This window comes from Barbus barbus (assembly GCF_936440315.1).
Source record: "Barbus barbus genome assembly, chromosome: 32".
Taxonomy (NCBI): domain Eukaryota; kingdom Metazoa; phylum Chordata; class Actinopteri; order Cypriniformes; family Cyprinidae; genus Barbus; species Barbus barbus.
In genome coordinates this window covers 17,337,945-17,351,262 of record NC_136760.1, presented here as the reverse complement: position 1 = coordinate 17,351,262, position 13,318 = coordinate 17,337,945, and the positions used below count along the sequence as shown (strand labels likewise).

At 39.0% G+C, this 13,318-nt stretch overlaps 1 protein-coding gene across 1 annotated transcript in view; it reads left to right on the top strand.

Moving 5' to 3' along the window:
- LOC306852688 (ubiquitin carboxyl-terminal hydrolase 54-like) overlaps positions 1-6,700 on the top strand; it is a gene marked incomplete at its 5' end in the record, with an annotated part of 56,220 nt that extends 49,520 nt beyond the window's left edge. The window contains 4 exons of the mRNA XM_079389722.1: positions 1,271-2,175; positions 3,345-3,466; positions 4,189-4,329; positions 6,606-6,700. Coding sequence (XP_079245848.1) covers positions 1,271-2,175; positions 3,345-3,466; positions 4,189-4,329; positions 6,606-6,692 — 1,255 coding nt within the window. The 3' untranslated portion in view covers positions 6,693-6,700. The remainder of the gene's footprint in view (positions 1-1,270; positions 2,176-3,344; positions 3,467-4,188; positions 4,330-6,605) is intronic.
- Positions 6,701-13,318: the final 6,618 nt, after the last annotated feature.

Here is a 13,318-nt window from a genome sequence, read left to right as displayed (position 1 = left end):
AGGAACACCCTATCACCTAGTACTGCTTCTCTAAACCAGTGATTCCCAGTCAGGACTATCCCGGGGTACTTACTGTAAGCAGATTCCTGGGGGCACTGTGAAAGATTTCAGTTTAGCTTTTTTAAACCAATAAAATGTTTTACATTTTTGTTATTTTATTTTGTTATTTTTTTCTCACTGCACAATCCAATAAAAACACTGAGTATTGTGTGTTTACCTCTTGCAGAGGCTTTTTACTGGTATTAAATAAGAATTTATCTGAAAATGAATCTATCACATGGGTCATTGGTGGGTCACTGAGGGCCAGTAGAGATGGAGGAGGATGGATGGTATTCTGATGGATACTCTGCTCTGCTTTATTAGAGGTGAATGCAAATAGCGAGCAGGTTTCCCTTCTGGAGCAAAGCCACCGCTCATTCCCGTGCACTCCACTTCTGGGGAGCTTTTGGGCATATTTATGGCTGCTGTAACTCTGGTTTATATGACGACTATGAAAATGATGTCAAGGTCGCGTAGTGCGTCAACTGTGGAAAGCACGTGGGGACTGTGTATGTGTGTGTGCATTGTATGAGAAGTGGCTCATGAATACTGATGTGAAGGACGCAGGTCTCCTTGAATTTGGTCCTTGGCAGCATTGTTAACTTTTTAGAAAATGTGTTAGATTGGGTTTCTTGCAACAAAACCATTTGTTCAGGTACTGTATCATTGGACATAAATAAATGAATGAATGAGTATTGATGTACAAATATAACACCAACTGATCTTATCAAAGGCCTGTTAAAACTCTAGGTTTCTTGCTTTGTGGTAGTATAAAATATACCTCAAATGTATATGATCATTTTATGTGTGGCTTCCTATAAAAAGTACACATTTATATGTACAAGGAAATAATAGCATCAAGGGGTACAAAGTTGTCATAAAACAGGTTTTTTCATGTAATGTTTATATTTTATTTTATTTCAGCTTTATTTCAACAAATAAAATATTATAAATAATTTGTTTTAACAATACCAATACTGGTGTGGAGGCATTATAGTCCTAAATGTTTTAATTACAAAACTTAAATGTTAAACAAAGTTAATTTAATTTAATAAAATTTTTCAAATAATTCACGTAATTATGCCATTAAATAAATTAATTTTGCCATAATTTAATTAGTGACATTAATTGAGTGATAACGTTTAATGAGACTGTACTAATTTCAGCTAACCATGTTCATTTTTCAGAGTGTCTAATCAAAACCCTTCTCTTGCTTTTCTTGCTTCTTCAGTGAACAGCCTGGCCCGGTCCAAGTATTGTTGACAGACAATCAGGAAGAGGTCTGGGAGACCAATCAGGATTCTGTGCTTGGCCCTCCCTCTCCTCAACACATGAAATCACCCTCCTCTTGTACAAACTCACTGATCAAACTCACTTGTACAAAATCGCTCAATCCCCGGCCTGCCTCTTCTCAGCCACAGCCCCAAGAGCGCGATGAACGCAACAATTGGACAACCCAGAATGAGGACGAATGGGGTGGCATCAGATTATCAGATGTTCTCCAAGCATCAGGCATTCGGATCATGCCCATACGCAAGCACCTTGCCATATCTCTGCCCTCTTTGCCCCTTGACTTCTGGGGTGTATTGGGAGAGGACGAAGAGGTCTCTAGCTGTCAGCACCCTCAATCTCCAAATCCTCCTTTGTGGCATGGCACTGCAGATAGTCCAGACCGGATACCCCAATCCAGCAATCCCAGTCCACCACCCGCCCCTGTTGAGGAGAAGGGGCCAGTGCCCCGAAGAGCCCCCATATGGCAACCCCTGTGTGCAGCTTCTCAGCCCTGCACCAAATTGACCCCTCCAGTTGCGGCCTGTTATAGGTCCTCTTGGAGCCTAGACCGTCCTGATGCTGTTGTCAACCCCTATGACACACCTCCTGACCAGAACCAGCAGACAGGACCTGCCCTCTCTCAACACACACCTGGAAGACACCTTGCTCCTCATAGTCCCATGAGCACCAGGAAGAAGAACATCCCTAAATACTCAAACTTCCAGAGCATGGAGTTGGACTCCACAGAGGCTGAGGACCAGGAACTGTCTGAATTGGACTCACTTTACCAGGCTAGTCTGCAGGCTGGCCCGGGTCCTGGACGAGCCCTGCATGGTACCAGCTCACCTGCTGTTGTGAGACCAGGTAAATTAACATCTTAAATTGTCTCACAATAATTGTGTTTACATGCACTTTAAAAGTTCTATCTCGGCCGGACTACAGGTGCAGTCACATTGTAGTAATTTCAATAGGAATTTTGCATGAAGGCAAAATATTTCCCCACCTAGATTTCGCATTGGTTTCAAGACGGTCAAGTGAATCCCCTGCCATCAAGATACAGACAGTGGTGTAGCAGACGGGCACTCAGGGCATGCACTGCGAGGGGGCTCCTGCACGTCTGGGGGCCCCAGAGATATTGTCAAAAGCATCAAATATTGGCCAATTTAAGAGCATTTTGCATTTCCAATTAATGCAGGCCTGTTACATTCTTATTATTATTAGGTTAATTTTATTATTAAATTAATATTACAATTAATTTGCCCCACAATAATTTTATAGCGCATCACCGCATAACTGATGTGCTGTGAGGATAATAAAAGATCTGGCTATTAGCTTACTCCTCATTGAAAATGTTTTAAAAAGGTATTTTAAAACAGGTTTATTACACAATGAATTATAGGCCTATAATTAAAACTATTAACACTGCAGTCATCAAAGAAAATAAAGAGCAGCTTTATTTCAAGCACCAACTTACAAAAACAACATTTTCAACATGAAATGGGTTTCTTCTCATATTTTTACTATTTGGGCCACAAGAGAAATATTAAGGGAGTAAATTAAAACAGTTGCATATCGTTATCAACATTTGAAATGGATTCATCTCTTGTCGCCTCAGAGAATATGAGCCGTTAATGTAGCATCAGATGCCGACGTAACCCCCCCCAATCAGTGTTGCAAGTAACCCAGGCACATAATTTTATCTTTTTGTAGCCTAAACACCATCAAGCTGATGAGATATTCGGATCTTTCAATCTTTCTCTAAGATGTCCCTGTGCAACTGATACTCAACTGCCATTGACTCATCTACGTTCGAGGGGAGGGACTTATTGATAGGTCAATTAGACTATAGTTGGCCTTGAAGTTGTATGCTTGCACCGGAATATGCATTTACGCATTATGTAAACTCTACTACACAAAAACCTGTCTATAAATATTGTAAAATGTTTTTGTTTATGATGCCTAATAATTCAGTGTTAACAAATTGAACCATATATTGAGATGTCATTGTTGTCAATCCTGATTTTCTCGGACAGTACCTCCTGCTGCACGAAAGCTGCTCACTGGAGTCGGACGCTCTCGGACCCCCACAGCTGAACTTGAGAGAACCGCTTATGGACCACCAGGTTGTTGCAGCCCTACTGGATACATGAAAATGGTAAGAAATGTGGTGCTGCATTCCTTATATAGGTCTGATTGCAAAGCTCTCTCCAAGTTTTATTGGTATTGGCATTGGTATTTTCTTTCTCTGCATTTTTCATCGTGGAGTCTCATGCTATATCCTTCAGACTTGTCCACAAGTACCTAAAATTATCATTTTGTTTATATGACGATTCTTGGATTTCAGTACTTTTCTAACTATGCACCCGTCTGTCGTGGCCAATGTCACTTCTAGTTTAGTTCACACTGCAGAACTTGCATCGCAGACATTTCTGGACATTTAACCTGCTAAATGCCTCTTGTCTGTTGGTACTGTATCTCAGATTGCATCTTAAAAAATCCACACAAAGCAATCGTCACTCACATGAACGAGCACCTATTTGCTTACGATTTCAGGTTTTCATCAGCTGTCTCCACTAATTGCCAGTGAGAGAAAAATCAGGGCTAAAAATGTGTAGTGAGTGGATGTTACCTGCCATTAGTCTAAATAATCTAGGTTTTATTTACTTACTTTGTTTGTTTATTATTTACTGGTTCTTTAATGAGGGTTGGCTGTCTCTTTGTTTGTTTGTTTTTTTGTTATGGCTGGTTTCTCTCCACATCATAGCTTGTTTTTCATACAGCGCACAATCTGTTTGCACATGTTGATTTTGTTTGGGTGTTGTGTCTGGTTTCCTCCAGACTTTGTTTTTTGCTGCAGTAACTCCTTGTTCTCTATAGCCCCTGTCAGTGGCCCATCAAGAGCCTCAGTCAGGAGACGAAGACCAGTATGATGCAGATCACCTGCGCTGTATTGCTCGCAGCCTGAGTGGAACAGTCATTGGCCGTCGCCAGAACCGTCTTGCCGTCTCACGAAGCTTCGTAAGTATCCCACACATATCTCTCAATTACACTAAAAGTAACTATATCTTATTTAATCTAAGGAGCTAACTGATGGCTAAATATGAGTGAAATAGTGCGACTAGTGACTACTGGCTTTCAAGAGTCTGCTAGAGGGGCCAAAGTGTGTGTGTGTGTGTGGGGGGGGGGATCAGATATCTGCCCTAGAAACCTGATAAGAGCCCTGTCACATATGTAGGAAAGTGCTAACATACAACTACTGCCATTTCAGCCTGATCTGTGTGCTGCCTGTCCCTTGTCAATCACTGCTGAGCTTTAGGTCATTTGATGTACACTCTGCATTTACATCTAGTTATTTTCATAGCAGATGCTGTCTGTCAAAGCTATTTGACGTGTTATTTTGGCATTCATTAATTTCTAATATATAATGTATGCCAGAAATATATGAATGCATGACTGTATTGTCACATGACATCCACATGCACAGTCTCACACAAGGACACTCAAATACACATGCACAACTTCTCATTGTCTTACTAAGTCATACTGCCATCCTGTGTCCACATGCTGTAGCTTCACTACATTTGAAAAGAGGCCTGGTGTCCCATTTATAAAGACATGCATATAGTCATCTTCCCAAATGCATTCGTATGCGCTTTAAAAATGTTCCTAAATCCTTCTCGCTTTATTAAAGTCTTCTGTACATAAGTGAGCATATATGAAAAAGGTAATGCAGCAAATTTGGTTACTAGATTCTACTTGCTGGCCATACTGTATATATACATATTTAATTCATTATCCTGTCAGTGATCCATTTTTATAAATTTTTCATTCATCTCATTTACATGCACATAATTTTTCAGACCATGTGCTCATTAAACCTTTTAAACTCATTAAACCATTAAACTCTGAAATGTGGTTTACCCACTCCAAAGAGTGTAAAGCTATTTGAGAGTTTCAAATAAATAGCACTTTTTTTTTTTTGCATTATTCACCAGTCCCCAATTTTGGCATTTATTATGTTGTGTTCTTAATAATTTAACTTTTTTAAATATTGATTTATCTTTCTTGTAGATATGAAAATATATATAAAATGTAATTTAAATAAAAATATTATGTATTATTGTTTGATAATGATGCATTAATAATAGTATATTATTGTGCATTTAATTGTGGTTACTCATTTCATTCATTTATTCACTCACTGACTCACAGATTTTTGCTCTTGCATCACTGGAAATGATTAGAAAATTATGTGAGTGTGCACTGGCATAACAGTGCATGACCATAAATAGCTTGTATGGCTGCCTTTTAGGTTGCAGTTCATGTAAGAACATTTGCACGTCAGTTTCTGCTTTTAAAGGGATAGTTAACACAAAAATGAAAAGTATGATCATGTACTCACCCTCATTTTATTCCTAACCTGTATGACTTTCTTTCTTCTGCTGAACACACAAGAAGATATTTTCAAGAATGTTTTAACTGTTTTGGTCTATAAAATGAAAGTAATTTTTTTTTAAATCAAAAATATCTTGTTTTGTTCCACAGAAGAAAGAAATAAAGTCATTCAGGTTTGAAACCATAAGAGAGCGAGTAAATTATGACAAAGTGCTCATTTTTGGGTGAACTATCACTTTAATAAATCTCAATTTGTTCCTCATTTTTGACTTGGGATCAAATCTGATCTTATGTGCATTTTATAAATGAGGCCCCTGATTCTTTTCGTGCCTTACTTTTGTGCTCCCCATCTCTTCCCCTCTCCCCATCCTCCCCCTCTCCCCTCCCTCTTTTTCTGTCTTTTGACTGAATGCACTTGTGTTTTTCCTCGGCCTTGTGCATATCAATGAATGTGTGTGTTGTGTGTGTGCCTAGCTGGGGGACTCTGGGGTTACGTCATATCACAACTCCATGTACTCACCTAGTTGCCTTCAGTTTCCATTGTCTCATTCAGACCTCAATCTGCTTCAACCCAGCTATCTTCATCTCCTTCCATCATCTTCACCCCCGTCTCAGCAGCCTGGGCCTTCCAGAGAGGCCCCAGGTAAAGCTCACTCTCGTTTTCCACATTCATAACCACCTCCTCCATTCAAAGGGCCATTTCCCTCTTGTTCCGCATTCATGTTTCTACCAATGCATTGCAATTGAGTCCAGGTGCCAATGGCCCCCCTCCCCGCTAAACAGTCTGCATTCGCTTCATTTTCGTTTCCTGCTGTTGAAGGAGCTCCTCTTTCGTTGTTGCTTTTTTTCTTTGATTGGTCTGGTTCCTGTCCTTCACACTCCATCCTACCCCACTGCAGGACGTCTCCAGAGGTTCTCCGAGTTTCTGGCTGTGTTTGACCGGCGTCAAGCTGTCTCCAGTGGGAAGCACTACGGTCCAGCAGTGAGGTGTATTGGAAGACATCCTCTCTGAAGTTCTTCAACCAATTGGCTTTGGACCAGGTCCTCCAGCCCTGGAACATTTCCACAGATGTGTTTGTTCCCCTTCTGCACATCCAATCCCATTCTCTTCACAGTTTCCTGCAGAACTGGAAGGAGCACGTCCAGAGACCTGATGCCATCCCCAATCACCCTGCGCTCTGTATTGTTCCTGGGATGATGCCTTTCCGTTACCCTGCTATAGTCGGTAAATCTTTCCATGCAGAAGTCCTTGAAGCTCGATCCACAGCATGAAGGAAAGAGACACCGAAACCAACTTTTTTTTTTAATTATTATTTATGAGCACTGGGATGGCGTGATTCTTTGGGGCTGAGGTGTGTGTACGACTAACCTATAGTCAGACCTGCAGCATGCAATGATAGGAGCGTGGGGTCCAGATTTGGACTCCCGCAGTGAACCATCCAACCCAGAGCACTTAACTTAATTAACCCCAACATTCATTTAACTGCAGAGGAGAAGCATACGGTACCTCCTTGCTGCACTAGACGGTAAATGTGTGTTTGTGTGTATGCGTGTGTGCATGTGTTGGGTGGTAAAAGGGGAGGGGCTTATTGTAACCCTGCCCTCATTTATACTACAGGTCAAAAGTTTCGAATCATTAAGATTTTTAAAGATTTTTTTAATAAGATGTCTCAAGTGATCAAAAATACAGTAAAAACAGTAAAATTTTGAAATATTATTACAATTTAAAGCATTGTTTTTCCTTTGAATGTATTTCAAAATAAATATTCAGCAGCTTGACTTTTTTAACATTGATTATAATAATATTAAAGGGGTGGTTGATTGTTTTTTTTCTAGGCTTGATTGTGTTTATTAGGTGCAGTCTAACATGCGTTAATACTTTGTTTTTTTCACATAATTTTTACCTTTATTCCACACCGCTCTGTCCCTTCTCCTATAAACTTGCTGATCATTTCCTGCTTTTATGAAGCCCCACCCTCAGAAATATGCAATGGGCTCAGATTGGTTAGCTGGTCCAGTGTGTTGTGATTGGCTAAACTACCTCTATTGCGCGTCTAAACATCCCGCCCCTCACCTCAGCAGCTTGTGCTCCGGTTGTATTGTAAACAATGGCATCGTCTATATTGCTTATCAATTTGAGCACGATTGAGGCCAAGAGAATATTAGAGAATATTATTACTTTTAGATACACTGTTATTTGTAAATGCTACTGCTTCTGTTAGCTTTTAATGAACGGTTTTATCCTGATTAACAATCGCGCCTCCATGTATAATGCTTCTCATAGCTGTGTGAAAATAAGTGTATAAATGGAGCAGTTCATTGTTGGAGCTGAGCTGATGATCTGAATGAGAGAGAGAGATACAGAGCAGAGCGTGAGATTAAAAAAATTAGAACATTGATTTTGAAACTTGTGAATTCATTAGAATCATTAGAAGACAGAATCGCTATTTATATATGAATAGATTTTTACGTGCACCCTTGTTTTCTTCCTCTTCTCTAAAGCAGCACAGCATGGCCTCGCCCCCTTTGTTGCATGTTCCCGGGAGGTGGGGTTTGTCTGGGTTTGTGACATCACAAGCCCGGGAAGTAACTCGTTGTAGTCCTTACAAGCCGTTTTTGTAGGCATTAAACTGCCAGAATTTTAAAAGACGATATCTCCGTTTGCATTGAACTTGCAGTGCCGCAACTGCAGATATTGTTTATGCTCAAACAGCAACATTACACACTAACGTTAAAAAAGTGAAATCGCAATCAACCACCCCTTTAATAAATGTTTTTTGAGCACCAAATCAGCATATTAGAATTATTTCTGAAGGATCGTGTGAAACTGAAGAATTATTAAGTGAATAAATTACACTTTAAAATATATCTAAATATAAAAGTTATTTTAAATTGTAATAATATTTCATAGTGTTTTTATAGTATTCTTAATCAAATAAATGCAGGATTAGTGAGTTTAAGAGATATTAAAAATGGTAATTATTCCAAACTTTTGGCCCATGGGGTATTAAAACCATTCTTTACCTTTCCTCCTCGCCTGTTCCACAGATGCAAGTTCTCAGCAAATCAACGTCCCCAGAATCGTTGTCGCTTTGCTGAACATTTTTTCCCAAGCAACTCTCCTGCGAACGTTTTTTGGTAGCGGGATGGGTTAATGTCATGTACATGTAGATGCTAAGTACTTCAACCTGTACTAAGTGAATCGGGATGTTTTGTACGGTGTCATCTCTCAGTTCTGGTGCTTTTTGTCGGAGCAGGCATGTAAATCTGCGGCCCTGGTGCGGAGCCTGGAATGAGACTGTCTCTTCTAACCTTTTTCCTCCTATTTCTCTGATACGGGCATTCCCTGTAGCACACAGCTGTTTTGTGTCTCGTGTTACAGGCAAAGACTGTGTACATGTTTGACTGAACATACACTAACAAATGAATTTATTGTTAATAAAAAACATAAAAACTACAACATCTTAAGAAATATACAGAGGAATGGAGAAACTACGTAATGACGTTATGGAATGTTAATCAATTCTAGTGGTAATAATTATTATCTGCATTAAGACAAGTATAGTACACTTCAGAAGTGTAAAGCTGGAGAAAAACTGCTATTTTAAGTCCATTGACAGTTCTCCCATTTATACAGGGAGATATGCCAAGTTAAGCTTCCTTTTTATTGTTTATTTTACTTGATTCGATTTTTTTTTTTTACTTGCAGTGACACTGAAACCACAGCTATGAGTCTGGCACATGATGGGTCTTCAGGCCTGTAATAGTTGAGGGGTCTCATCCCATTCGATTTTTGTAGAATCTATATTATTTCTAGATTTTACTTTAATCAACACAGCTGAAGAATGTTCGGCCCTGATAGCATAGATTTTTGGACAGTATTATGTATATGGGGCCTTGAGCAAGGAATGCTTTCATACTGTTATTCAAATAAACGTAATATGATTTGTGAGATATAGTAACGATACTCCGATACTGATCAACAGATGTTTCGTATCACATTCTAATCATATTGTGCTGTGATATGTATTATTTTTTCATTAAAAGCCTTTGAGTGCTGAAATTAAAATCATTATAAAAGAAATAACGTACAGAGATCTAGATCTTGTTTAACTTTGTCTTAACCAAAGATTGGCTCTAACACAAAGATTTTTATTTTTTTGTCATTTATTCATCTTTCCTTTCATTTAATGGATTTTTGAGAATGTAGCAAAGGTGGTGTATGAGTATGCTATGCAAAATGCTCTCTCCTGAACTACCAGCAAAGAGTCAGACTGGGACAAAATCAAATAATTTTGTTTTCCTATATACTAAGGAAGAAAATGATTTCCTGCTGAATTGTTGAATCTTTACTTATTAATGTCTGTACAGTTAACAGCCTTTGAATGCGTGTTGTAGCTGGTGGGAGGAGGATTTCTCAAAGATGAAATGGCATTTCAAGGTTTTCCATTTGGGACTCATTTGTAAATGCTCGAGGTTGAGTGAACTTGTATTTTTGCAATAAAGTTATTACCAATGCACTCCAGCAGGGGCGCTGCACAAACGCCTACACTCTGTGTCTGAGTGTTTTTTGTTTGTTTTTTGTCTTATGATGCAAAGTCTATATAAAATGGTATTTTAATGTATACCATTATCAAAATCCTCACATTGACTGTGATTAATGAACATTGGGTTAATGATTTAACATATAATCTGGATCATGCCAGCTCAACTACAGTATAAGTTCTACTAAAGAAGGAAAGTACAGAAGAGCCATGCCATGGGTTGAGAGGGTATATCAGCACCTCAATGTGGCTCGGGATGTTCATTGCAGCTCTCAATGGCAGATTCCTCCCAATCAGCTTATGATGATCTTCGATGAAAGCTCCCGCTTTATTAAAATTGTGACAACTCACAATTGTGACAAACTGTGAAACTCATCACACTCATCATACAGTAAACTAATTATATTGCACACTATGAATTGTCCTTCAGTTTTTTTTTACGCTGTAGAAACAAGATGCACCCAGAACACAACTCACACTTACAAAGGAACTGCAAGTAACACATTCAATTGAACAAGAAATTTTAAAATTGAAAAACTACCGATAAAAATATTTTCCAGTATAATGTACCTCCAATAAAGTTTCAAAAATCTCATATAAAAAAATGTCTTTCTACAATTTCTAGTGTATCCTATGTTTTTTTTTAATAAAATACAGATTAGCCCATTTAAAACTGGTTCTCAGTCTTTTTGACTTGAAGGGCCTGCTTTGTCTGACACAAAACGAGCACTGAAAATATGTATTCTGCAATTATGGTGAAAGTGCATGTTTTTAAACTTTTTAATAACAGATACTAATTACTGATTTCATCTTTCATGTTTTAAAGGATTATGTTGGGTGATTGCCTCTATATCAGAATGAAAGTGTCCTCACAAGTATTCTTGGAACTGCACTAATAAAAACAGATGAGACCACAACTTCTGTTTGTTTAGACAGTTTCCTCCACAAGGTGTCAGTGTAGATGGTCTTTAAATATATCTTCTTTTTTCAACAGTGGTTTTTGTGATGTAAATGTATACAGAAATCACGTTCTTAGAAATCCAGTGAAGGACACACCTGCAGTGAGTCTGTAGTTCAATACATTGGTTCTTGTCATTATGTTAAAATTGTGACAATCTATTTATGCAGAAGAAAAGATGAAATCTTATTAAAAAAAAATTTGCTACAGGAAGACTTGTGTTCCTGGAATGCTTTCTTTTGACAAGAAGTGCTCAATGGTTTTCACCCCTGAAAAGAATGGTAAATTGCACATTTCTCTCTAGTTCAACTGACAGTGATAGAAAATTTAATATTTGCAGATCCTCAAATGAACTGTGTTTCACACACCACAGCATTTCTGGATGTGGCTCAGGAAAACAAAGCTTTTCATTATTGTGCATGCACTGCTGTTTTGAGATGCCCTTTCCAATGTTGCCAGAGGGAAATAGATGAACCCACATGTACTTATGTTATTTAGTTTTTCAGCAAAGAGGCATTCCTGATTGCTGTAAAGACGAAAACTGAAATATGAAAGTCTATCCATTTTTTCAGAGTATTAAAAACAATTACAGTCAAACAGAGCAGTGGTTCAAAGAATATAATTGATTCAGATAAGGATCCAGACTATACAAGACCCAAACTTGAGCAAGGTCAGGACACAAACCCTGAAATGACCTTTAAAGGCCGAACTAGATCATTTATGCCAATAAGAAACAATAAACAACACAACACTAGCCTTATTTTTATAATAATTATCACTTGTGATCAATATACTAAGACTAAAGTTTAGTAATGGGTCGTTCATAAACGATTCATTCATTTGAAATGACTCCTATATGTAAGTTGAGAGCAAATGGGTTGTCTCAAAGACATGTACAACATCCTTTCAAAATGCTTCAGGAGGTAAAGTAAAGTCGTGACGTATTGTCAAGTATGGTGACCCATACTCGAAATTGGTGCTCTGCGTTTAACCCATCCAAGTGCACACACACAGCAGTGAGTAGTGAACAAATGCGCGCACACACACACACACACACACACACACACACACACACACACACACACACCGGAGCAGTGGGCAGCCATCGCCCGGGGAGCAATTGGGGGTTCGGTGCCTTGCTCAAGGGCACCTCAGTCGTGGTATTGAGGGTGGAGAGAGCACTGTACATTCACTCCCCCCACCTACAATCCCTGCCGGCCGGGGACTCGAACCCACAACCTTTCGATTACGAGTCCGACTCTCTAACCATTAGGCCACGACTTCCCCAAAGTGACTTGGAGTCAATGACAAAAAGACAGATGAGTGGGGAAAATCATTAATCGTTTGGCGTAATTTCTTTGGATGGTATTATCATAATTTCTCATGGAATATGATCAAAGTTTGGAGAAATTGGCTATTGAAAATATCACATTTTAATTTCATTCTGCTCAAAGGAACGAGATGACAAATAAAGATTTGTTCATTTTGCAGAACGAGATCCAAGTGAGGAAAATAATCTTCTCATCAAAGCAAGTAAATGTCTTTATATGTGATTTGGTTGTTCGTTTACATACTTAGCAAAATTTGAATTAGACCTGGGGCTCGTTCTTCGTACGTCGCTAACTCAGTTAGCTGGATTTGATTGTTGACGATTTGGCATGATCTTGGATTGTTTGGTTCTTCGACGCTCATCCTGGACTTGCTGTCATAGCAACAGGTGCGCAAGCTTAAACCTGCTCGGGAGCAGGCTTATTTCATGTAAACAGGATTAGATCGCGGCTTTATAAACGGAGGAGATAGGGAAGTCTGTCGCAGCCATGGCTTGTCCATTTTTACGACAGCAACCTGTTGCGGAAGGTGCAAGAATAATTCGCAGAGCTTTTCGAATTAATCGCGTATTGCGGGATAGACAGGATCCTTTGGCGCAGCGCGAAAGTGTAATTGTTGAGAGATATCGTTTTTCTCGTGAGGGTGTTATTTACATCATTAATTTGTTGGAACCACAGATTAAGTGTTCAACACGGAGGAGTCGGGCTTTGACAACTGCACAGACTGTGTGCATTGCCCTGAGATTCTTTGCGAGTGGCACTTTCCTTTACACTATTGGAGA